At 38.8% G+C, this 27,383-nt stretch overlaps 1 protein-coding gene across 1 annotated transcript in view; it reads left to right on the top strand.

Annotated features, from left to right (window-relative positions):
* Positions 1–24,140, top strand: part of LOC149260990 (uncharacterized) — a 379,306-nt gene extending 355,166 nt beyond the window's left edge. The window contains exons 19-21 of the mRNA XM_089367025.1: positions 17,986–22,223; positions 22,794–22,908; positions 23,595–24,140. Coding sequence (XP_089223151.1) covers positions 17,986–22,223; positions 22,794–22,908; positions 23,595–23,762 — 4,521 coding nt within the window. The 3' untranslated portion in view covers positions 23,763–24,140. The remainder of the gene's footprint in view (positions 1–17,985; positions 22,224–22,793; positions 22,909–23,594) is intronic.
* Positions 24,141–27,383: the final 3,243 nt, after the last annotated feature.

Raw genomic sequence — 27,383 nt, 5'->3', positions numbered from 1 at the left:
CATTCTAAACTTACAGAATGGGTTTACAATTCTAACAAATTGAAGATTGATGATAAATCCTGCATGATTTGAATAATGAAATCCCTTTTGCGAAAAAAAAGGTGTACTACCATAGGGTAGTTTACACGGAGTGGTCAACAAGGTTAATTATGGATCTCATGTTGTTTTATTCATGGAGTTTTAGCTCTTGATTTATAAATAAGAAGCTCGTCCACATTGGAATTTTGTTGGAAGTGGCTCTATCACCATTGGAATAGAACTATTTTATCTTGTTCAAGCTTTGTGTGATGATGATGTCTCTTTTCTAAAGTAGGGTGACTTGTTCTTGGTTTTTGTTAGAGTTAATATGACTGATTTGAGGATGTCAAAAGCAACTCAAGGGCCATAGAGGAGCAAAATCTACTACAATATAAGACGTTATGTGCGATAAAATTACTACTAAACTCTTTGTTTTATTTTCTTAAAAGAATGATACTTGTACTTTTGAAATCAAATGAGACTTTGCATTTGCTAGGATCTTTAGGTAAGGACCACTCTTAGTGTTGTCTTAGAGGTGGATCTTTCATAGAGCGCTTACTTCTTTCAATTTTTTTTTTATCTAAGTTGCTGTGTTAGGGCTGTTGTTTTTACACATCATTGCCTGTCAACAATCCCCAATATCTCTTAAGAATAGATCTCTTTAAGAGTCTAACTTGACCCTATTTTTCCAACGTTATTGCCTGTCAACAAATCCCAATTTCTGTTAATAATATGCCTCTTTAAGAGTCGAACTTAATCCCAATTGCCCAATGATTTAAGGCACTAATTATTTCTTCCAACCAACCACAGAAATTACGAAATTTCTCTTTTAATTTTCTGTTTTAATAATTTGAATTTACAGCAAGAGAAAATCATTAAATCAGATTGCTTTACAAGTCATTTATGCTTCAAATATATATCATTAAGTTGGCTTCTTGTTTTTTGTGAAGTAAATCTTTGTTTTCCTAGTGTCAAAACCTAGCTGATTTTCTTGATCTAGCCCTTTTTTTACTGCTGTTATATATTTTTGAAAATGGTTTTTAATAATTTAACTCAGTTCACTGATATAGATCAGCTAATGATTGGGAAGGTGTATGATTAAATAGGCTAGCATGCTAGGAAAAATCAAAGACATTATTGAACTGAGAGAGGTGATCTTGTATGATCGTATTCATAAACATGTGGTCAACAGGTGCGATAATCTGAATGTCCCACTCTATACCCTGCCATATGTCCTTACAACCAATTATTATTCTTTATCTTGGTTGGCCCTACGAGCACGTAGGAATGGGGTTAGGAGAAAACCACATGCAGATTTGGAGGTACAAAACGGGTATACATTGCAATAAACAAGTTGGTGCCTAATGAAAGGTGTGCTCAAATACAAAGCCAATTGAGCAAGTACATAGTGAACATGGAGTCTTTCCTAACCTACATGTAACTAAAGACCAAGATAGTTTGAGTCCTATTGAATGGTGGTATACACATGGGCCTTCTACCATACTACGTAAATTGGTGGACGGGGTGCTTTCATAGGTTGTGAACTCTTCTTGTGCAGAGAGGTGTTGAAGCACTTATAGCTTTATCCACAATGTTACCCACCAAAATGTGTAACCCTGTAGGAGAAAACTTTTCTCCTATACTTGACAGCCATTTGGTCAGCGATGCAACCAATAGCCCCTGAGAGCCACTACTAGTTGATGATATGCCATATTTTCTCTACCACTTGCATCAGCCATTTTTGCACATAGATGAAGGGGAGTTTCCACTCAAAAGGTACTTTGGTCATTTTGCAATTGGGTGCTTATACTTGTTTGTCTTTGGGACTTTGGTATGGATTATGGGGTAATCTGGAAGAATGATGAGCTTTTATTGTAATCTTGTTCTCTCACCTTAAATGGGGGGTTAATCTTCGATCTTAGTTTAGTGGGACCTCCCTTCATGGCCCAATGGGTATAGGAGGCGCACGACTTGGGAAGCCTGAATTGAGATAGCATAGTTCTATCTATCCCATATATCATACTTAACACCTTCCATCTTACATTAGAAGCTCATATCTTACCTCCATTCTTCGGGTTCAATTGACCATTGGTTCTTTGGGATTTGGCACTTATATGTTTACATACCTGAGTAGGGTCCAAAAACTTTGCCCTGGGAGTTTGGCACAACTAAAAGAAACAGAAAGAGCATATCATGGCCACAAGCAAAACAACAAAAAGAAAAAGAAAATCAAAATGCAAAAGATGGCATAGGACATACAAATTAGCATGTGGGCGAAATCCTAGCATGAGCTCTACCTCACTCATATGGCCATCACCCGGTTCCTAGGCACATGTTGCCCCACCACATAAAAAAGGGGAACCCTTGCATGTCCCAACCCCGGTGAGCGATGAATTATCTCATCATTAAGGTGTAATACAATTGCTATATCATTCAAAGCAAGCTCTAACCCCTAAGATATGAGTAGTAATACAAGGAAAAATCAAGAAAAAATAAAAGACACATAAGACGGGTGGAAAAAAAAACTGAGTCGGTAACTTATGCGTCCATGATTGCTACCTCCTCACATTTGTACACTCATGATGTGGATTCTCCCATTAGTTGGTCTCCTTGACCATGGCACTTGGCCATAGAGTCTTCTCCCATCTGTTACCATCATTATTATTCACTAACACCTACCAATTGAAGCATGGACCAAGGGAATGCTACTTCTCCTTAGGGGTTGGAAGCATCTAATAGGGTTGTCCTTTAGTCACTCCTACCTAGGGAGAAAACACCATTGCGAGATTAAGGTCCTGATATTGGAAGGGGATCCTTATTTGAAGTATTAAATAGCCCATGACATTTAAGTTGGGTTCACTTAGATGCAATAATGATCTTTGTCCTAAATAATTGGTTCTTTCACTAGAATTTTTGTTTTGATTGTCAAGTGGTTCAACAACCCAGGGCTTGGGCACCTTACCTACAGTGTCTCAAGCCACTAAAGAAGTATATTGGCACAAACAACTGAAGCGTTGATACCCTTGGGCCTCCTAGCAACACCAACATATGCTGCATGTTCTAAGACACCTTTCCTACCAAGGACATTTTGTCACTTTGCACTAGATTTGATGATTCCTCAAGATGACACACCCAATGTTGAATGAAACGGGGATAAAGCGAAGCATTGGAAGTGTCATTTTTCAAAAATCTAGGAAACAAAGCGTCTCAGAAGCATCTAATATATATATATTGCATTTATATTTAAAAAAACATCCAAAATACCAAATGAGTTGTAGAAGATATGAAAATATGCATATTATACATAAATCAAGATAGATATGGCATCCATTGTACATCAATGATTAATTATTCGAGCATCAACCATTGAGAATCTAGATTCTTCTCCTCTTATCTAGCCTTTGCCTCTACCTCGATTGTCTAGGGATATTAGTTAACATTGTAGAAAAAGTTTAACATGCTTGATCAATGTTTTTGAATTGATTGAAAGGTAATTTTTTGCTAAGGCCATGACAAAGGAGTTCAAAATTAACACCACCAACACTAGGGTACATATAGGGCTTGGTGCTCTTGATGAAATGCCAATCACATACCTATTAATTTTTTAGCATAGGGCTTGGTGCTCTTGATGAAATGCCAATCACATACCTATTAGTTTTTGTAGCATCGGATGTGCTCTAGCCAAATAATTTGGTGGAGACATTAGAATACATGAGATCTCCAAAACCCAAAAATCATTTCTCAAAATTCTGCCTAAAAATGACTTAATTAGATTATTAACCAGTTTTTAAATATTTCCGAAGTCTAAACTTAGGGAATATGATTAATTAATCAATATTAATTAACTCAAGGTGAGAATCATCTAGAAACTCACATGGATCGATCCAGAGATGATCTTAGTCGTCGATTATGTTTTAATCTTGGCCGTTGGTGCTCCAACAGAGGATGATAAGAGGAGGTCGATGTGGTGACGGAGAAGACACTTAAGCAGTTCAATTTTTTGGCAGATCGATTTCTAGAGTAGCAACAGTCAGTTGCCGGAGAGAGCTAGAGATCGAAGCATTGAGCGAGGGGTAGAGACAGTGAGGCTGGAGGAAGTATTCCAGATCCAGTGAGTGCACTTGCAGAGAGGCAAAAGAACTATAGAGAAGCTAATGCAGGGGCAGCGCAGCAGCTTCTAGAGGCAAGTTCAATTTGCTGAGAGAGAAAGATGTCTTCAGTTCCAGAGGCCGAGAAGGAGTCCCAGAGTGTTGGAGAAGCATTTTCTCAGCCAACAAAAGGCGAAACGACTTCATGAAAGACCAATCAGAGGCTTGACGTCAAGCATGCTACGCAGAGCAACACAGAGGATCAGAGGGATGAGTTTCTGAAGGCAAGTTGTGTTGGGAATTGCTTGTGGGGTGAGGAAATTCCTCACTAGATTTTTTCTTGTATTTTTCTCTGTAGGATTGCCAGATTTTAGCATCCAGTTGTACTCTGAATTTCTCACTGTTGCATAATAATAAAAACCCTCATTGTTGCACTGGTTTTCCCAAGTTGGGTTTTTATGGGGACTTTTGTCCAAAAATAATTGTGTTAATTTTAGGTGTGTGCTACCGTTTCTTAGTTTCCAGCACGTTATTTTTCCACAGAATTTTATTTGTGAAGGTTGCAGTGTATTTATTTCGATATTTGTCATAGCAGATAAATTGTTAATTAATTAACAATTAGGAGAAATAATATCAGTTGTTGCAATAGGGTTCTAGTTTTGCAATTTTCACATGGTATCAAAGTGCAGTTGATCAATCAGAGAGCTCAGAGGTGAAAAGAAGGAATTTCATTGCACAGTGTGGGCAGCAGGCTGAGGAAGACCGATTTTTCTGAGGGGTAGAAAAATTCGATCCTTCCAGATAGAGTGATTCTAGATGCTGAGGGAGCAGCTCAATTTTTTTCGTTGGGCAGATCTCTAGCTAGATGCAGAGATTTTTGCAGCAGTACGCTAGAGCAGAGCCAACATCGGAGTGGAAGAGATAAAAGGACACACAAAGGTAAAATTTTCCTCAGGGAACTTCTAGTCTCAAGAAGTTCGATTTTCCTTACAGATTGACAATAGTTGTGAGCAGTTCTTCCCATGCCAAAAGGGAGTGCGAGTAACTAGGCAACAACCAAGCATAAGGAAAGAGGAAGTTTTCGACAATTTGTTGCTATGTTGCACGAAACTTCTAGGAACCCAGCATTTCGCGCCATACCCATACCTGAAACTCCGAAACTTGACCGAAACTCAGTCAAAACTCGACCATCATGTAATCATCTATGAGAGATAGACTTGTTTTTCCTTCTAAATTGTCATCTATGGGTCTTATTTCATTTTTTCTTGCAAAGATAATCTTATTCACTTATATATATATATATATATATATATATAGATATATACATATATGACGTTTCGACTGACGTTTCCATTTTTGGGAGGTGATGTTGACAAACAGATGGCCATTGCTGGGCTTCATGATCACGACAGGTTGGATAGAGCTTCCAACAACGTCATCTGGAAGGCAAGGATGTCCTTTCTTCTAGATGAATATGCCCTGAAAGCCTACATTGATGTTGTTGTGGCAGTTCCTCAAGATGAGGATTAATAGAAAGAATACAAGAGATGGTGCGGGCGAAGCGGTTGATCCTAGATGGAGTCAGGGATCATGTTATCTTACATATAGCTGGAAAAGATACTACCAAACAGATGTGGGATGCTCTCTCCACGTTATATCAGGGTACTTCTGAGCAGCAAAAGATGTACCTAGAGGAGAGGTTGAGACTCATTTGGATGCAGAAAGGGGAAGGCATAGACCCTTCCTTACCAGGATTCAGTAGGTCCGACACCAGCTGTCAGTTGTTGGGGAAACACCTCAACCCACGGAGCTAATGCGATTGGCATTCAATAGCGTCTCAGAGGATTGGTAGGTCTTTGTCCAAAGTATATTAGACAGAGATAGGCTACCAGATTGGGATAGAATGTGGGTCGATTTTCAGTAGGAGGAGCTGAGACGAGCTCTGCTAAAGAGCTCCATCAGTGGCAGCAACAACAGATCGAAACGATGAAGGACAAGGAAAATGTGGCCCTTGCATCGAAAGGTCCCAGTTAGGGACAGGGGGAGGAGTGAAAGAAGAAGAAGGACCCGTCAAAGGTCAAATGCTTCAGGTGTGGTGAGCTTGGTCACTACAGTACCTAGTGTCTTCTTAGGAAGAAGGACAAGGAGGAGAAGCAAGATTAGCAGGTAGCTTCAATAGAGATCAATAGGCTTTCCTCCAGGTTGGAGGAAGACTTTGAGATGTTCGTCGATATACCTCCAAGGGTGAGGTGGGGTGAGTTGGTGTTGTAGCCCCAGAGCGCTACAATTGGGCAAGATTCTTGAGGAGTCTACCTCATGGATCATTACCCAGCTATTGGGACCCACAGTATTCAGTAGCAGGATGGATTAGTGGTAGTTGATTCAGTCAGTACCAGAGTGACGGTTGCAGATTAGTAACAGACAGATGTTGGGGAGCACAATGCAGAGTCAGTAGCAATGCAAATTCTTTAGTGATAGTGCAGATGCGAGTAGCAGTAAGGGACTCGAGATACAGATGAATCATATTGATCACAGTTGATTCAGTATTTTGGATGCTTTTTAGTTGCAACAACAACAGATGAGAGGGAGTTGCAATGCAGATGCAGTGTTGGCAACAGTATGGCAATGTCAGCAGCAACATAGATGCAGCATATATCCGAGTTATGTAGTGGTTGGTGGGTAGCAACAGCCAGATGTTAGTAGTGTGACAGGGGATGATACAAAGACAGGGTGTTGGTGGCATGGAGTGCAGCACTAGAAAACATTCCTCGCTTAGAGGGAGTGTTAGTTTTTGTAGCATTGGATGCATTTTAGCCATGAAATTTGGTGGAGAGGCTAGAATACATGAGATCTCCAAAACCCAGAAATTGTTTCTAGAAATTCCACTTAAAAATGATTTAATTAGATTATTAACTAGTTTTAAAATATTTCCTAAGTCTAAACTTAGGGAATATGGTTAATTAATCAGTATTAATTAAGTCAAGGCAAGAATCATCTAGAAACTCACACAGATTGATCCAGAGATGATCCTAGCCATCGATTATCTTTTAATCTTGGTCATTGGTGCTCCAATAGAGGATTATAAGAGGAGGTCAATGTGGTGATGGAGAAGACACTTGAGCAATTTGATTTCTTGGCAAATCGATTTCCAGAGTAGCAACAGGCAGTTGCCGGAGAGGTAAAGATCGAAGTAGTGAGTGGGGCAGAGACAGTGAGTCTGGAGGGTGTATTCCAGATCCAATGAGTGCATTTGCGGAGAGGTAGAAGAGCCACAAAGAAGCTGACGCAGGGGCAACGCAGCAGCTTTTGGAGGAAAGTTTGATTTGCTGAGAGGGAAAGACTTCTTTAGCTCCAGAGGCCAAGGAGGAGTCCCAGAGTGTCTGAGAAGCATTTTCCTAGCCAGCAGAAGGTAGAACCTCTTCATCAAAGACTAGTCAGAGGCTTGACGTCAAGCAGGATGTGCAGAGTAGCGCAGAGGTTGACGCAATACAAGTTGTGTCGAGAATTGCCTGTGGGGTGAGGAAATTCCTCACTAGATTTTTGCTAGTATTTTTCTATATAGGATTGCCAAATTTCAGCATGCAATTGTACTCTAAATTTCTCACTGTTGCATAATAATAAAAACCCTCACTACTGCACCGGTTTTCCCAAGTTGGATTTTTCCGAGGTCTTTTGTCCAAAAATAATTGTGTTAATTTTATTTGTGTGCTAGCATTTCTCATTTTCCAACCCATTATTTTCCGCTGAATTTTATTTGTGAAGGTTGCAGTGTATTTATTTCGATATTTGTTGTAGCAAATAAATGTTAATTAATTAACAATTAGGAGAAATAGTATCAGTTGTTGCAATAGGGTTCTAGTTTTGGAATTTTCACAATACCTTCATACATGATATAATCTAATGAAATGCCACAATCCCATTGACCCTAAATTCCTGAAAACTATTAAGTCTGTTGAATTTTGAATAGGATATGAAATTGTGTTTTCTCCATATGAAGTCCAATGAGGTTGGAACCACTCTCAAACATCTTGAGTCTCTTCATGGTAATGTTAAAAATTCAAGTAAAAGGATGTCCTTTTACTTTAAGAATTAAACATTACCACGAGGGAACATCTAGGAAGCATCTAAGGAGCATCAAGGGAGCACCTTGGGAGTATCCGAGAACCCATAACCCAACTTAAGTCAAAGAAAAAATTAGAATCCTGCAGAACCGCCCGTCTCCCTCCGAATCCACTTGCAATCTGCGTGGATCCATGAATGAAACTCCACAGATTTGCAGCAAATCATTTTCTTGATCTGCAAATCAGGCCCATGTGGTTCCGGATTCCCAAAAATCACCTCAAAGCAATAGAACCGCAGATTTGATTTTTGGATCCACAGTTCTGCGCAAGGATCGCCCAAGGATTTGTACGAGACATGGTTCCAGTCTTGGATTCCTGTGGGGGGGAGGGGGGGAAGGATCATGCAACACTGGACACACCTGGACCAAGTATGCCCCTAGGCCATCCTTAGCACCATTTGATGGATGGAAGTTGATTCAAGGCCCAGAGGAGGATGGTCTCACCTTTAGAGACTTGGGAGGGCTAGTTGCACTTGAAAAGCTTTCAACACTAGAGAAAAGATGGACGCTTTAAGAAGTTGGAGACCCATGGAGACCACTTTGTAGTGCCCCTGCTAGATCTTGGGATCACAGAGCCATTGGGGAGAATTTGAGGGCCAACCCTCATTTCATGATTTTTATATGCTATTACACCACATTGGACACCTCATAGCACTTGGAGATTCCACTTGGAGCCTATTTTTAGCATCATGTCAGCCCTGGAAGCCTAGCGGCTCACATGTGTGGGCTTATTAGAGCATTTATGGTTAAAGGGTAGTGGGTTGGCTTGTAACCCAAGGATATATTGTGATTAAACTTGTTTTTAGGGGCTTATTAGGCTAATTAGAGATCTTACTCATATAAATAGAGGAGAGGCTCATTCATTCTATTCACCATCACTTGTGACTAATTCAACCCTCTGATGAGATTTTTAGCCTCTTGTATCGTTGGAGAGATGTAATCTATGGAGTACTTTGTTTATTGGAGTTCCTTTCTTGTCTTTGGAGAAGTTATCTTGGATCAACATTGGATTAGACATGCATTTCATCTTGTAAGTGGGCCTTGTTATTTATGAATTTTTTATTTTATGTCTAATGTATGGAATGTAATGGCTATCTACGGTTTTTCTATTTCACTATTGATTTTTGAAGATAAATTGTATAGAATCTAGATATCTTCATTGTATGCATTATCATATATGGAATGTTAATGATAATCCTCATGGTGAACTCTTGTTGTAGCTCTCCCAAGTGTCTTTGATCCCTCACAAGGATAATAGTTTGGGCTTGGTGCTAGGGCATCAAAACATCCTTACTCCTTTGCAAGAATTAACTACTCTATAACATCCATAGATTCCATCAACCCAGGGACTATGAACTAGCCTTGTCAAGCTGGTGATAAAACTTATTTTATCCATAATTTCGACTTCTCTCTATTTTCTCTCTTTACTTTCGACCCTCTCAAGGATAAGTAGCCTCACCTAGGGCTTGGTGTGAATTTGTCTAGGAGGGGAGTTTTTAGTGGTGGAAGGATTCAACATCAAGAGTAGGGTTGGTTGTGAAAATTCCACAAACAGGAATCATATTGGATCAATTGATATTATTTCTCCTAATTGTTAATTAATTAACAATTTATCTAATACGACAAATATCGAATAAACACACTACAACCTTCACAAATAATTTTTTGTGGAAAAATAAAACGCTGGAAGCTGAAAAATGCTAGCACACATAAAATTAACACAATTGTTTTTGGACAAAAGTCCTCGGAAAAACCCAATGTGGGAAAAGGGGTGCAGCTACTGAGGGTTTTATTATTATGCAACAGTGAGAAATTTTGAGTACAACTGGATGCAACAATCCTATAGAAAATCATAATAGCAAAAATCTAGTGAGGAATTCCCTCACCCCATAGGAAAGCCCTGGCACAACTTGCCTTCAGAAACTTGGCTCCTGACCCTTTGCGCAGTCTAATTGACGTCAAGCCTCTGATTGATCTCTGATGAAGTCGTTATGCCCTCTGTTCTCTGGAAAAATGCTTCTCTAGCACTTTGGGACTCCTCCTCGGCCTTTGGAACTGAAGATGTCTTTCCCTCTCAACAAATCAAAGTTTCCTTTACAAGCTAAGTTGCACGAAACGGGGAAACGGAAACGAGTTTCCGAAACGGGAAGCGAAACGAAACGCGACCTCCCCAAATTTTGGAAACGGGGAAACGCGAATATATATATATATATTAGGAATTTAAGAAATATGTGCAATCATAAAGAATATATGATACATTCTAATTTATTACATTATGATAAAATTGTCAATTGTCAATGCATAGACTATAAGTATCTAAATTTACATCACATTTACTCATGAATAATCACATAATGAAAATAGAAATATCCAAAATCAGCCACGAGAAATTTCTAATTTTTTGTCTCGTGGTTGATTGGGAGTCTCCTCCTACATAGTCGAATGACCTTAGTGCTCTTGATTAAATACAAGTTTCATACCCTAGTACCCTACATTCTCTTGATTATTGGGAGTCTCCCCTGCATAGAGGGCTTTGTTCTCTCGATTAAATACAAGTTCCATACCCTAGTACATGATAAAATCCAATGGAAACATTGAAATCCCCCCAATCCTGAAATCCTGAAAAACAGATAAGTCTGCTGGATTTTGAGTAAGATCTAAAATTCTACTTTCTCCATATGAAATCCAATGACGGCGAAACCACTCTCAAACATCCTGAGTCATTTCATGGTAATGTTAAAAATTTAAGTAAAAGGATGAAAATGAAAAATAAAGGAGAATATCACTTTTACTTTAAGAATTTAACATTACCATGAACTGCATATCAACACTAGGGCAAACAAATGTAAGAGATCTACATTAGAAAAAAAAAAAATTAAAAAACAAATGTTTTTTTGGGGGAAACGTGGCCCGTACGGCCTGGAAACGCGTTTCCGGCCGTACGGCCACGTTTCCCGAAACGGAAACGTGGCCGTACGGCCGGAAACGCGTTTCCAGGCCGTACGGTACGGGGAAACGCGTTTCGTTTCGTTTCCCCTGGAGAAACGCCCCCTAGGGCCACGTTTCCTGCAACTTAGTTTACAAGTTATTGCACAGCCCCTGCGTCAGCTTCTCTGTGGCTCTTCTGCCTCTCTACAAATGCACTCACTGGATCTAGAATACTAACTCGAGCCTCACTGTCTCTGCCCCTCTCACACTACTTTGATCTCTAGCTCTCTCTGGCAACTGACTGTTGCTACTCTAGAAATCGATCTGCCAAGAAATCAGACTACTTAAATGTTTTTTTCCATCACCACATCGACCTCCTCTTATAATCCTCTGTTGGAGCACCAACGACCAAGATTAAAACTTAATCAATGGCTAGCATCATCTCTGGATCGATCCATGTGAGTTTCTAGATGATTCTCACCTTGACTTAATTAAAACTGATTATTTAACTATATTCCCTAAGTTTAGACGTGGGAAATATTTAAAAACTGGTTAATAATCTAATTAAGTCATTTCTAGCCGGAATTTCCAGAAACAATTTACAGGTTTTGGAGATCTCATGTATTCTAGCCTCTCCACCAAATTTCAGGGCTAGAACACATTTGATGCTACAAAAAATAACACTCCCTCTTAGCCAGGAATGTGTTCTAGTGGTGCACTCCCTACCACAACACATTGTCTCTGCATCATCTCCAGTCATGTTGTTGATGTTTGGCTACTGCTGCCCACCAACCACTACGCAACTCTGATATATGCTACTGACACTGCGATACTACTACCAACATTGCATCTGCATTGCAACTCCCTCTCATTTGTTGTTGCTGCAACTGCAACATCTACAACTAAAAAGCATCCAAAATACCGAATCAACTATGATCAGTACGATGCATCTGTCTCTCAAGCCTTTGACTGCGACTAGCATCTGCATTATCACTAAAGGATCTGCACTGCTGCTGCCAACTCTGCACTGCGCTTCCCAGCATCTAACTGCTACTAGTCCCTATAATTGTCACTTTTGATACTGACTGCATCAACTGCCACTAAACCATCATGCTACTGAATATCGTGGGCTCTCGTAGCCAGGTAATGATCCATGAGGTGGACTCTTTAAGGACCCTGCCCAATCTTTGTAGCTCTCTGAGGCTACAACACCAAATCTCCCCATCTCACTCCTGGAGGTATATCGGCGAACATAGCGAAGTCTTCCTTCAGCCTGGAGGAAAGCCTATCAATCTAAGTTGAAGCTGCTTGCTGGTCCAACTTATCTTCCTTGTCCTTCTTCCTGAAAGGACACTGGGTTTGTAGTGACCGAGCTCACCACATTTGAAGCACTTGACCTTTGATAGGTCCTTCTTCTTTCTCTACTCCCCTGACTGGGACCCTTTGATGTGAGGGCCACATTCCCCTCCTCCTTCATTGTCTTCGATCCACTATTGCTACCACTGATGGAGCTCTTTAACAGAGCTCGTCTCAACTCCTCTTGCTACAAATCATCCCACATTCTATTCCAGTCTGGTAGCCTATCTCTGCCCAATATGCTTTGGACAAAAACCTGCCAATCCTCTGAGACGCTATTGAGTGCCAATCGCACTAGCTCCGTGGATTGAGGCGTTGCCCCAACCGTTGACAGCTGGTCTCAGACCTCTTGAATCCTGGTAAGGAAGGGATCTATGCCTTCCCCCTTCTGCATCTGAATGCATCTCAACTTCTCCTCTAGGTACATCTTCTACTGCTTGGAAGTATCTTGGTATTACGTGGAGAGAACACCCCACATCTATTTGGTGGTATCTTTGCCAGCTATGAGACAATATGATCCCGGACTCCATCTAGGATCAATTGCTTTGTTCATGCTTTCTTGTATTCTTTCTGCTGATCTGCATCCTGGGGAACTGCCACTACAACATCAATGTAGGCTTTCAGGCCATATTCATCTAGAAGGAAGGAAATTCTAACCTTCCAATTGATGTAGTTGGAAGCTCCATCCAACCTGTCCTGATCAAGAAGCCCAACAGTGGCCATCTCAACGAACTGTCGAAAACTTCATCTTTCTTTCTGCTCAGCTTCTACTCGCACTCCCTTCTGGAGTGAGAAAATTTGCTTACAACTACTATCATCTACAACGAAAAATCGAACTTCTTGAGACTAGAAGTTCCCTGAGGAAAATTTTCCTTGTGTGTGTGCTCTTCTCTCTTCCACCCCGACATTGGTTTGCTTCAGCTTACTGCTGCAAAACCCCTGCATCCAGATAGAGATTTGTTTAATGAAAGCACTAAGCTGCTCCCTTTGCCTCTGGAATCACTCGATCTGGAAGGATAGAATTTTTCTGCTCACTCAAAAAAAAAAAAGAAGAACCTCCTCAAGCAACTCGGCCTCCTAGAAAAAATACTGCACTGCCCTTCGGAATTTCGCCCTGTTGCCCTTGCTGAGCAGCGAAATTCCTTTCCTTTGTTTATGAGCTCCCCGACTAATCAACTGCGCTCTGATACCATGTGAAAATTCCACAAACAGGAATCCTATTGCAGCAATTGGTATTATTTCTCGTAATTGTTAATTAATTAACAATTTATCTGCTAGAAGCTGAGAAATGCTAGCACACACACATAAAATTAACACAATTTTTTTTGGACCAAAGTCCCCGGAAAAGCCCAATGCGGGAAAACCGGTGCAGCAACTGAGGGTTTTATTATTATGCAACAGTGAGAAATTATGAGTACAACTGAACATTGATATCTGGAAATCCTACAGAAAAAATAATGGTAAAAATCTAGTGAGGAATTCCCTTACCTCACAGGAAAACCCTGGCACAACTTGCCTTCAGAAACTCGGCCCCCAACCCTCTACGTCAGCCTCTGCGCAGTCTAATTGACGTCAAGCCTCTGACTGATCTCTGATGAAGTCGCTATGCCCTTTGCTGGCTAGAAAAATGCTTCTCTAGCACTCTGGGACTCCTTCTCGACCTTTGGAACTGAAGACGTCTTTCCCTCAGCAAATCAAACTTTCCTTTAGAAGCTATTGCACAGCCCTTGCGTTAGCTTCTCTGTGGCTCTTCTGCCTCTCTGCAAATGCACTCACTGGATCTGGAATACTTCCTCTAGCCTCACTGTCTTTGCCCCTCTCACTCTGCTTCGATCTCTAGTTCTCTCCGGCAACTGATTGCTGCTACTCTGGAAATCAATCTACCAAGAAATCGGACTGCTTAAGTGTTTTTTCCATCACCACATCGACCTCCTCTTATAATCCTCTGTTGGAGCACCAATGACCAAGATTAAAATTTAATCAATGGCTAAGATCATCTCTGGATCGATCCATGTGAGTTTCTAGATGATTCTCGCCTTGACTTAATTAAAACTGATTAATTAACTATATTCCCTAAGTTTAGACTGAGGAAATATTTTAAAAATGGTTAATAATCTAATTAAGTCATTTCTAGGCAGAATTTCCAAAAACAATTTTTGGGTTTTGGAGATCTCATGTATTCTAACCTCTCCACCAAATTTTGTGGCTAGAACACATCCAATGCTACAAAAACTAACAGTGGCCTCAAAATCATTATTTTTGGTGGCTAATCTATCTTATTTAGGCCTTGATTTCTCTTGCCCTAGCTAATTTTCCCTAGGAAAACCCTAGGGTGGCCAAACTTCAATTTGAGGACTTTTGTAATGAACAAAGTTCATATCCACAACTGTACTCTTCAGAACACTTTGAAGACATAAACATCCATTATAGGACAAGTAATTGTATATCGAATATTATATAAAGAATTGATGTGAAATGATTACAATGAGGGTGAGGGCCTGCTTATATGATTCACAAAAGGTTATGTCCTTAGGGACATACCTTTTCATTAACTAGATACTACTTAATCATTATTTATTATTATTATTATTGTTTTACATTATTTGTATTATTTTATATATTTTTTATTCATAACATTGCACTCCTCTTCAAAAAGCTTTGTCCTCAAAGCTTACTGAAGAAAGGGCTTGATCTTGTCCCTGTTTCAAATATCTTCTCGTCTCTGAACTTTCATCTTGGTTGATACAAGATGATATGATGTTCTGAGTGATAAAAGAAATTGTCGGACTGAGAACAGATCGGACAATCCTAGATTAACCTTCTATGGAATATTTTGATCACTGGAATTTTGTAATGAATTGTTATCATAGCACTGGATTCTGCAAAATTCAGTATTCTTTGGAACATAAATTTTTTGTTTCGGTTCTGAATGGTTCAAATATGTAGATTGATTTAGTTTTCTTTTCTCGTGATTCGGATGTCAATAAGGAATTTTTGTAGTTTGGTCTCGCCCTAATCTGTTTGTGGTGATTTCTCGATTAATTTCAGGGATTGTTGTTGTTGAGTTGCTTACTGAATCATCACTTGGAATTTTCATTATTTGCAATGCAACATCTAAATATGTTTTATCTTCCATTGGTTTCTCTTCTTCATGATTTGTGACATTGGCTGGATTGATATTCGTTCCTTTATCTTCAACTTGGATTGTTACGACTGGAGACTTCAATACTTCTTTTTGAGTAAGTTGTTCTAACTTATCATTCAATGACTTCTTGTCACTTTTAAGCTTTTTTATTTGCGTAAGAAGGTTTTGGTTATGATTCCGTAGACGTAAAAGTTCGTCATTATCTGAATCATTGACCTTGTCTTTAGTATCCTTCTCTTTATCTTTAATACTTTTGATTTGTTCTAATAATTTTTTATTAAGGTTCTGTAAGCGTAAATTTTCCTCTTCCTTCTCTGATAAAATTTTGTTGAGCTTTTGGTCGGAACTTTCTTTTTCTTGTTTTAGATTTTGTTTTTAACCTTATATTTTTTTTATCTGTGCAAGTAATTTTTTATTGTGGTCCCTTAGGCTCAAAATTTCCTTTTTTCTCCTTTCGACTTATTGTAAAACACGTTTTCGAAATCTTTATATTCATTTTCCGATCCATTGTTCTTTTGTTGAAGTTTTGCGAGTTCTTCTTTTCATCTTTTAATTTGTGTCTGAGTATTACCTTGATATTCTTCCAAGGTAAACAATCTTCAACATTTTGACTAAGTATTGTGTGATTTTTAAAAATCGATAAATACTGATGTTTTGTTCGACAAAATGGACATCTGGTCTAAAATGTAGAATTATGTATGGAAACCTTAGTTTCTCTATTCATTTTCGAATTAAATTCGTTTCTTTCTCCTCAATGGTTGACTCCAATTTTGTCTTTTGACAAAATTATAATCCTTTCTTGACTTCTTTGAAGTATATTTCCTTTAAACTCTTTAATTTAGTTTATTATGTTTCTCACAATTAGAGAAGTCTGGGCTCTAGAGTCTTTCTTGAGCCAGAAATCACCTTATCTTGAATTTCTTAATATTGACCTTTTATTGCAAATATAATATATTGGGTGGGCAAAAGACTCTAACTGGCACTGTGGAAATAATAGCATAGTAGTTAACATTTTAATGCTTAGTTTTAACTACAAGTGAAATGCCATTTCAAAAATAGTAGTTTATAGGTGTTAGAGTACAACCTAGAAGCCAGAATAGTTGAGATTGTTGTCACTCACATCTTAATGTGCCTTTTTTTTTTAATAAGAAGTTAATTTTTGTTTAAGTTTCTTTGTTAATAAAGTAAGCTGAGCACCAACTGTGTCATTTGGTACACAGCTTCTCAGACTCCTCTTGGTTCATATAGCCATTTGCACATAGAGAGATTATGAACACATGAAAGGAAATCCAGTAAATTCATAATGTCCATCTATTGCTGTAAAATGCATTAAAGTTGTGAGTCAAGAATAATAAAGGTTTCTTCTATGTCACAAGAAGACAGCCCAAAGTTGACGCTGTAAATTGCCTGTATAAGGTAAATGATGTTACTCTTATTGTCACTTTGTTCAATGCTTGATGATGACAAATCCAAATATATTCTCTGTCCAAAACAATATGATAGAAGCATCGAATTTTTAAGTTGGAAAACAATTTTTTTGTCAGATGCTCCAAAATCTGCTTTTCAGGGTCTTCTCATTGCCTCTGTTATTAGCATAATGTATCAACCATGTAATCGGTACGATAATTATATAGTTTATACCAAGTTCATTTTCAAATTTTCAGGAATGGAATCCATGGAATGTACATTGGTTGATGTTAATAATTTTTGTTTATTGAAAGTTTGGTTCTGCAATATGAAGTTGTAAAGTTAAATGGGAAGTGAACTACGTCCCACTTGTCTGTCCCTCTGTAGAAATCATGCTCTAAAAAGTACTTTTTATCAGAAGTGGCATCCATATGTATATTGTTGTGTTACATAGGATGGTATTATTTATGGTCTCTTTGCTTCCTGGCTGTCACTGCATTTAACTAGAGGTATTTTTATCCCACATTCTCTATTTATGTACAACCAGATATTGTAAAATGTACAAATTTGCGTCGTTCTGATTCTCTGCTAAGTGTACGTATTTGCAGCCTTCTGAGAATGCCACATTACTTCCACTAAACAATCCATAAAAATAACTATTTTAATACTTGGTATTTCAGGCCACTTGTCCTAGTATTTTATGTTTCTGTGCAGTCTTTCCGGCAATCACTTTTTCTTTGTCTGCAACCATATTTCTTCACTTTTTCTTTGTCTGCAACCATATTTCTTCATACTTGAAAGGATTAATTACATTATCCCAGAAAATAACGAATCTAAAATCTGGAAGATTTATTTGCATGTTTTGACAATTTGAAACCAACACGATTCTCCTTTGTTAATTTAACAATCGTTTCTCCCTGCAGGGTGCCAGTGAACGTCCCGATCAACTCTGCAAGCATGAAGATGTTTATGATTTCTTGGAAAATATGGGCATGATTCCCTGTGGAAAAGAAGCTTCCTCCTTAGAATCCCATTTGGACAAAAATATGTGTGATGAAATAGATGATACCAGTGAGTTTGTGTGTTCAGATGTTATTTTTGTGGATTCCCCAATGGAAAATGGGATAGCTAATTGTAAGAATGGTGATTTAAAGTCTTCGTGGGACACAATTGCAAATTCCCCAGATCAAACAAATGGTTGGGAGGCATTCACAAAGCCAGACTCACAAACAGATGGTTGGGAGGCATCCATAAAGCCAGACTCGCAAACAGATGGTTGGGAGGCATCCATAAAGCCAGACTCACAAACAGATGGTTGGGAGGCAGCCACAAAGACAGACTCAAACAAAGATGGTTGGGAGGCATTGACAAAGCTAGAGTTGCAAACGGAAGGTTGGGATTGCCCATTTACTGGCAGCAAGGCATCCAAATGTCAAAAATCTATTCAGTTGTCTGGTTGGGAGGCATCCACAAAGCCAAACACGCAAACAGATGGTTGGGAGGCATCCACAAAGCCAAACACACAAACAGATGGTTGGGAGGCATCCTCAAAGCCGGACTCACAAACAGATGGTTGGATTTGTTCAAGGGATGGAAAGAAAGCATCCAAATGTCAAACAACTATTCAGTTATCTGGCTGGGAGGCATCCACAAAGGCAGACTCACAAACAGATGGTTGGGAAGCATCCACAAAGCCAAACTCAAACACAGATGGTTGGGAATCATGGACAAAGCCAGACTCAAACAGAGATGGTTGGGAGTCGTGGGCAAAGCTAGACTCACAAACAGAACGCTGGGTTTGCCCAGTGGCTGACAAGAAGGCATCCAAATGTCACACAACTGCCCAGTTATCTGGTTGGGAGGCATCCTCAAAGCCAATCACGCAAACAGAAGGGTGGGGGGCATCCACAAAGCCCGACCCAAAAACAGATGGCTGGATTCACTCAATGGCTGGCAAGGAAGCATCTAAATGTCAGACAACTATTCAGTTATCTGGCTGGGAGGAAACCACAAAGCCAAACTCAAACACGGATGGTTGGGAGTCATTGACAAAGCTAGACACTCGAACTGAAGGTTGGGTTTGCCCAGTGGCTGAGAAGAAGGCATCCAAATGTCAAACAACTATTCAGCTATCCAGTTGGGAGGCATCCACAAAGCCAAACACACAAACAGATGGTTGGGAGGCATCCACAAAGCCAGACTCACAAACAGATAGTTGGATTTGCTCAACGGCTGGCAAGGAAACATCCAAGTATCAAACAACTATTCAGTTATCTGGCTGGGAGGCATCTACAAAGGCAGACTCACAAACAGATGGTTGGGAAGCATCCACAAAGCCAAACTCAAACACAGATGGTTGGGAGGCATTGACAAAGTTAGACTTACAAACAGAAGGCTGGGTTTGCCCAGTGGCTGACAAGAAGGCTTCTAAATGTCAAACAGCTATTCAGTTATCCGGTTGGGAGTCATCCACAAAGCCAGACTCACAAACAGATGGTTGGATTTGCTCCATGGCTGGCAAGGAAGCATCCAAAAGTCAAACAACTATTCAATTATCTGGCTGGGAGGCATCCAAAAAGACAAACTCACAAACAGATTGTCGGGAGGGATCCTCAAAGATGGCTTCACAAAAAAATGGTTGGGTTCATTCAATGGCTGACAAGGAAGCATCTAAATGTCAAACAACTAATCAGTTATCTGGTTGGGAGACATCCACAAAAGATGATTCACAAGCAGATGGTTGGGTTTCCTCAATAGCTCAGAAAGAAGCATCCAAATTTCAAACAATTACTCAGTTATCTAGTTGGGAAGCATTGACAAAATCAGACTCACAAACAGATGGTTGGCTTTCATCGATTGCTGACAAGGAGGCGTCTAGATGTCAACGGAGTATTCAGTTTTCTGGGTGGGAGGCATCCACAAAGCCAGACTCACAAATAGATGATTGGGTTTGCTCAAAGGATGACAAGAGAGCAACCAAAGATGAAATGAGTATTAAGTTATCTGGTTGGGAGGCGTCCACTGGTTGGAACTCAAATGCGGAAATTGCAGGGGGCATGTCAAAATGTGGAGAGAATTCATGGGACAGTAATTCGCAGCATGATGAAGTTAGAAATTTGTCTAGTTGGGACTCAAACTCGAGGCCTGAAGGGAAAAGGCACTGCGCAGTCGGTCGGACAAAAATCGACAACTCTCGGATATCAAGGGAAGAAAAATGGCAATGCTCTAAACAAGAAAAAGGTTGGAAAATTGGATTGCAAGCGGATGATGTCACATATTTATCAGGTTGGAACTCAAATGTAGAAACATCAGATGGAAAAGATTGTAGGGGTGATTTGCAAGGTAATGTAATTCCTAATATGTCAAAGAATAAGGACCTGAATAGCACATTTGCAAGTAAGAAAAGAACTAAGGATTATACTCATTGGGATAACCGTAGTTCAGAAAGAATACATCAACACGAGATGACAAGAATTCATGATGGTCGGCAGAGTCACTTCAAATCAGCATTACCTAGATTTCAAAAAACTACTGCTTTTCAAGGGAAAGAAAGTAAGATATTTCATAAAAATCTGGACAATAAGTGCGGACCTGAAGAAAGTGGATCACAGAAGTATTCATCTCTTCCTTCTGGGTTTTCTTTCCAAGAGGACAGTTACTCAGGAAAGAAATTTGCATTCCAACAAAATGGGAATGAAAACACTGGTTGGCCTTCCAGTACTGATATTTTAACAAGTTCTAGTTGGGAGGACTGTGCAAAAGAAGAAAGTGAACATAAATCGTCTTTTTCTAATGTCACAGTATCTGATAAGAGATCTGAATTTAAAAAGACTCACGAAAGACTTGTACCTCTGGTAAAAACAAGATCATTTATAAGAAACCAGACAGAAGCACATCCTAGAAATATTTTTCAGGAGGTAGAACGGAATCAAAAGACAGGCAAAGATTCACGAGCTACTGGATGGGGTGTGGATTTGCAAGCAGAGGTTCAAGAAACAAGTTCAACCGGAGAACAGCCTATTCTGAAAAGTATGCGTGTTGAGAGTAGCACTCAAGATACAGTAACTAAAAGTAAAAGTCTGACTGCAATCACGAACTGTCATGTTAAGGATATTTCTGATGAGAATGCAACAGCAAATAGACATAGCAGTGTAAATGAAACAAATGATAAGGTGATAGATTTATTAAAAGGTGAACATTCTGATGGATGGGAGCCATACTCAGAGTCGATGATTGAAAAACATGGTTGGGAGGGATGTAATAACGAAAAAATTGTTTCTGAAAGCAATGCAGTGAAGTCTACGAGCGCTGATAATCTGGCCAGTCCAACATGGGGTGGGTTTTCGGAGGGAAAACATGATAAATGCTATAGATCTTTGTCTGATCGTAGCAACAAATTCACGCCAACAGGTGCAAATATAGTCCCATTAGGAACAAGATCGTACGGAAGAGCCCAACCAGAAAAAATTGATAGAAATAATATACACGATCAAGCAGTGATGAAAGTGACGCAGCCAAAGGAAATGCTTCTAGGTTGCCCTATGCAAGAAACTAGGAACACGGACTGGACAACTAAAGAACCTTATAGGGAATATAAGCATGCCGAATTTGACATTCAAAATACATTAAGTTTGGAAAAAGAAACCATTCCTGGAGAAAGTTGTCACAGGCCAAGAACTTCAGGAGAGGATACAGTCACACCTGGCTACTGCGACATGGAAACGGAAGAAAATGTTGGTTTGACTATAAAACAAGGACAGGATTCAGATGGATGGAATCAAAGACCAGAGAGAATAACCGTAAGACCTGCCTTGAAAGGATGGCGTAACGAACATGACACGTATGACGGCAAAACACCTACAACATCGGGTTGGGAAGCAGAAAGTGTAAATAATCCAGCTAAAAAGTCTTGCATGAAAAAAGGTATGGAATATGGAAGGACCAGCAAAGGTGGAGGTGGTATTCCTTCATTGTGGTCGGTGAAAAAGGATAACAAGCATCGGGACCATAACAATTTGACTAACAGAAGATGTGCTCCCAGATCATATAACACTAGAAGTTACGTAGAGCAGACTTCTAACATCCCTCCAAAATTGCAGGGGATTTTTCAGGAAATCAATCCTTTACTCCATTCAATGAGAACAATTCTTCATTTCAGCAGGTAATGATTTTTTATTTTCGGACACCATATCCAATGAGAATCAAAAGTACAATTGCTATATTAACATGTATTATTGTTTCAGTACTTAGTAGAGCCATAATCTTATTGAGTACTGGTAAAATAATCTTAGCTAATGATGGGAAAATAACCTTATACAATGAAGGTAATGCTTTGTCACTTTGTCGTATTTTGGCATGAAGCTCTGGGGTCACTATGCCAAAGTCATACTAATTTACTGTGTTTTAATCAAATTTTTTGGAAGCTTTCTTGAGGAAGGAAAACAAATTCATTGATTGTTTAACGAAGAAACTGTATATCATGAATATTTTATTACTTAATTGTATGTTAGAAAAGCTGGCTTGTGACAAAGTTTCATATGAAAAATAAAAGATTAAATGTTAATGATTTCGTAGTGGTAAGTGGGATGTGGTAATGATTTCGTAGTACTGAATTTTATATGAAAAAATAAAAAAATTAAGCATTAATGATTTCATGGTGCAGAGTGGTATGTTCTGAGATGCTGTAGTGATGAAATTCTTGTCTAACATCGACTTGTTTAATTATGAACAGTTATAACAATGGTGATAGACTACGGCCTGAACATGAAAGAGAAGTTCTTGAAAAGATTCTGATTCACCATCCAGAAGCTGAAGGAAAGATGGGATGTGGTGTTGACTTCGTAATGGTAAGATGCTGTCATACTGGCAGTTCCTGAATTTCCAATTTTATTTGATGTTAAATTATATAATAATTGAACAAATGTCGCTGAAGATGTTTGGTTAGTTATTTATATTAGGCAACTTAAAACCATCTACATTTTTGTTTCATGTAACAGCACCATTTGCACAAGCAGTTCTTAGGATACGATGCTTGACCCTTGTAAGATTTGAATTAGGGCAATTTGATGGTAGAAATTCCACGTCGACAGTTGACCTAAGCGTGGTGATTCAAAGTCCAGCCTGTATGAAAGGAATTTGTTTTTAGAAATCCTCTGCTATCTGACCTGGTGCATTTGCTAATTCCTTGTGGGAAAATTTAAGGGTCACAATGAAGAATTGGTTTTACAAAATGCAGGGCTAAGAAAAGGGAAAAATATGTATATTAATGTCCATAAATGGTGAAATTATGTCAATGGGCCATCCTGTCACCCGTTCCAAAGAACTTTTTTCACATGAAACTTTCCAATACAGGACACATTACACATTCTTCAAGTGTAACAACATTTGAAAATTAGCTTCTTCTGAAGATAGACTGAAAATACATGTTCTGTAGGGTTATTGAGAAGCTATTCTTCATCCCAACTAGTATTCTATTGTTATTTCATATTCTAATTCCATTTAATGATCTGTCTCTTCTTATCGTAACATGCAGGTGGACAGTCACTCGCTGTTTAATTCAACTAGATGCTTATACGTTGTGAGGAAGGATGGAACGAGAATAGATTTCTCGTATTTGAAGTGTTTAAAGACACTCGTAGAAAAGAAATTTCCAGATTCTGCAAAGGATTTCATAGAAAGGTATCTATCACAGAGGAAATAGGAGCGGTGTTTAAAGACACTCGTAGAAAAGAAATTTCCAGATTCTGCAAAGGATTTCATAGAAAGGTATCCATCACAGAGGAAATAGGAGCAGTGGTCACACAAGTCCTTTTGGAGTTTGAAAACTAGAGTTTCGATTTATCTGCTACCCGAAATATCAGAGAGCGTTCATACCATGGATTGGATTAAATCTGTTTGCATATCACAGGTACTCTGTTGTTCTCGTATATACATGAGTGATTGATATTATGAGGCTTCAACATTTCAGTCATAAGAGAGAATTTAGGGGAAGGATCTGGAATCTTGTTTAAGTTTGATATGTTTATGGCAGATGCGATTTGAGATTTAATCTCTGTGTAATTCTGATTGTTATACTTTTCTCTTCTATAGTTCAATGGAATGCTTTATTTAATAGGTTAAATTATTTATCATATAAATAATGCTTAAATTTTTATTAAATTTATATATATATAGGTAGCAAGCATGAGTTTTTGATATTTGGGTACGAGAGAATAAGTATTTGCCTAAATTTATGGGAAATGTCAAGTTGGAAGTGACAATAATATAATATATTAAAAATAAAAATAAAATAATTAATTAATTTCTATTCAAAATTTATTAATTAAACTCCATTTTGCAAAGAAATATGTAAAAATTAAACTTCGAAACACTTCACAAAAAAATATTAATCTATCAACAATTTGCCAATTAAACTCCATTTTGCAAAGAAATATGTAAAAATTAAACTTCGAAACACTTCACAAAAAAAATATTAATCTATCAACAATTTGCCAATTAAATTCCATTCTCAACAAAGAAACATGCGGAACTCCCAAACTGTAAAAAAAGGTTGTTATTATTCTATTATTATATGATTTCATGCAATGCTATATTATATTCAACTTCGAAATTCAAGTTTGGAAATTTATGAAATGAAATTGACTAACACACTACTCTCTTTTTTACTATCACTGCAATTCATTGAATCTTATCATTAAAGCTTCAAGATAGGCTTCAAGAGAGTAGACTTATTTGCAATTGTTGCTACATCTCGACGGCTTTATCCTTTTATAAAGCTCATGCAGTCCAGCCCCCTAACTAGGCATGTATCACTTAGAAAATAAACAAAGGGTGTCTTCCCTGCCTAAAATAGGTACCCGAAACGTCAAAATCTGTTCAAAATAAGTACTCAAAATGGCAAAATCTGTTGCAGTGAAACTCTCGAAAAGCTCCAAAGTACCCGTTGAAGCTCTTGGTGATTTTAGAGTGTTTCCTACCAGCGTCCAAGCTCTTAGGAGTGTGGGGCATGGGGTACATGCTCTACAATCCCTGGGAGCGGTACACAGGAGCATGGGGTACGTGCTCTCAAATGCCTGGAGCAGTACGCAGGGGCATGGGGTACGTGCTCTCCAATACCTTGGGGTGATACCCGTGTAATTATGATATATATATCTTGAGATTATAGATTTTAAATATTAAAAATAATTATATTTCAGTAATGGGAATTTTCTTAATTCCTCATCTTCTTACTGTCTAGAATAAAGATGGATATACACTGCTTATAATCATGTATTAGTAACAAAGCGAATTGTTTTTATTGAGACTTTTTGGAAGTTTTTCCTGAGACTTTTTGGAAGTTTTTCCGGTGGGTTTTTCTCGTCTAATTTATTTAAAATCAGGTAGGAATTTATTGAAATCACGCGCTTGATGGGAACCCCCTTAACAATCGAAGTGCCTTAGGGGTTTTTTAGGGTGTTGAATTCATATATAGAGTCAAAAAACCAGTTTAAATAACATAAATCAAGATTTCACCTCAAATTTTTCCGCGGGATTTCAACACCAGACAATTCAAAAAGTCCACTTGCATAGCAAATTGGATAAACTGTCTTTTGCCGACAAAAAAGACGACCATACCATGTTTCCTACACTGCACACTTTGCAACTTCAAACAATGACTCGCATGTGCCAACTGGCTAAATCGAGTTCCTTGACCTTGACCTTACCCTTTGCCCTTTTGCAAGCATATATCTAATTAATGTGGACTACGAAAACTTTTATATATATATATATATATATATATATATATATATAAAATTTATTGTGTGTTTTATGGAGTTGCAGTAAACTACAATCTGGTCTTTTATCAACAAGAAAGGCGACCATTTGGCTGCATTGCACACTTTGCAACTTCAAACAACGACTCAAATGCGCCAACTGGTAAATCGAGTTGCTTGCCCTCGCCCTCGTCCTCTCCGTCTCCGTCTTGGAAGCATATATATAACTAATATGGATAAGGAATATATGTAATTTGATTAACTATTATATATGATTTTAAGAGGACCGCACTGGTTCGGAGAGGAGCGGCCGGAGCGCGGGAGAGCAAGCGGTATCCAAAGAGATTTTGACACCCTATCACAGACCCGCACAGGTTTCGACATTTTTGTCAAGGATAGACACCTGGCGAGAGTTTCTTCTGGTTGTTGTGGCTCGCAAGGCATTCTGCCACCCTGTGTCATAATGTTGGTTTCTGCATGCGTTCTCGGGTATCAGCGACCGTTTTAAGCTCATGACAGAAAATTCCTGGGAGATCTAAACACTTTTGCAGCTGAATGGCTTAGTATGGTTTATACTGCATGCATTCTCGGGTATCAGCCACTTGTTAAAGCTTAAGACAAATTATTCCTGAGAGATAGCAGCGGATTGGCTTAGTATGATTTGTTACAGGTGTCAACTCTCAGACATTTTGTCTGTAGGTCCTAAAATCTCGCCACTCTGCGTATAGGATATAGGGTCATGCATGTTATCCCCTCCTCTCCACTGGACACGTTGATGGTTCTAGTTTACATGTAAGGACGCCTAGAACGGGAATAGCCTTCGAGCCTACAAGTATTCCTACAGAACGCTTAATTGTGTTTCTCTTCTCTCAAATCCGGGGGCCTTCTGGCCTTGGATTTCACGGAAATTTTTGTTGCGAGGGGAGTCTGCACCTGAGTTTTTCTTGTGTGCAAAATTCAAGCTTCTTTGGGTCTCAGATTCTTCGGGGCTCTCGTCCACTCTTGCATGGCTCTCTCTGGACCGGTTTGGACGCTCTCTCCCGCTGCTCTGGTCATAGCTCAAGGAGGTTAGTTATTCTATTCTCATCATAGTTTTCTGTAAATAATTTCTGAAATGATGATGTCTGTTTTCAGGGATGGTAGCAATCTGTTTTAACAATATATGGTATAGATATAGGCTAAGCAGTGGTTCATGATATGAAAATGCTGAAGGCAATCCTTACAAAGATAAAGAACTCCATAGTTTTTTACAGCCCCTGTACTGATTTCTGCATTAGAATAGGGGAATTGTGGTGCGTTTTTCAGCCTATTTGTTGCTGTATAGACTGTCATGATTATCCTTCTGCATAGAGCTTCAATCTCCCTTCTGGTTCCAAAAGTGGTTTCAAACGACTGTCGGTATACCAGAATCAGGTTATGGCTATCCTATCTTTCCGGTGACCAGAAAATTCAAAATCTTCCCGAATAGTTATCAGTGTCTGTCTATCTTTATTGGTGATACCTACATCCAGTTTCAGTACATACCCCTTTTGACTAGGGGAATGTTAACTTGTCCTGCTCTGTCTTAT

The sequence above is a fragment of the Pinus tabuliformis genome, chromosome 6 (genome assembly GCF_031772625.1).
Source record: "Pinus tabuliformis cultivar Carrire ecotype Pingquan chromosome 6, CPIR1, whole genome shotgun sequence".
Taxonomy (NCBI): Eukaryota; Viridiplantae; Streptophyta; class Pinopsida; order Pinales; family Pinaceae; genus Pinus; species Pinus tabuliformis.
Note: the sequence above shows the minus strand (reverse complement) of the source record. Positions and strands in the feature narration are given on the sequence as shown.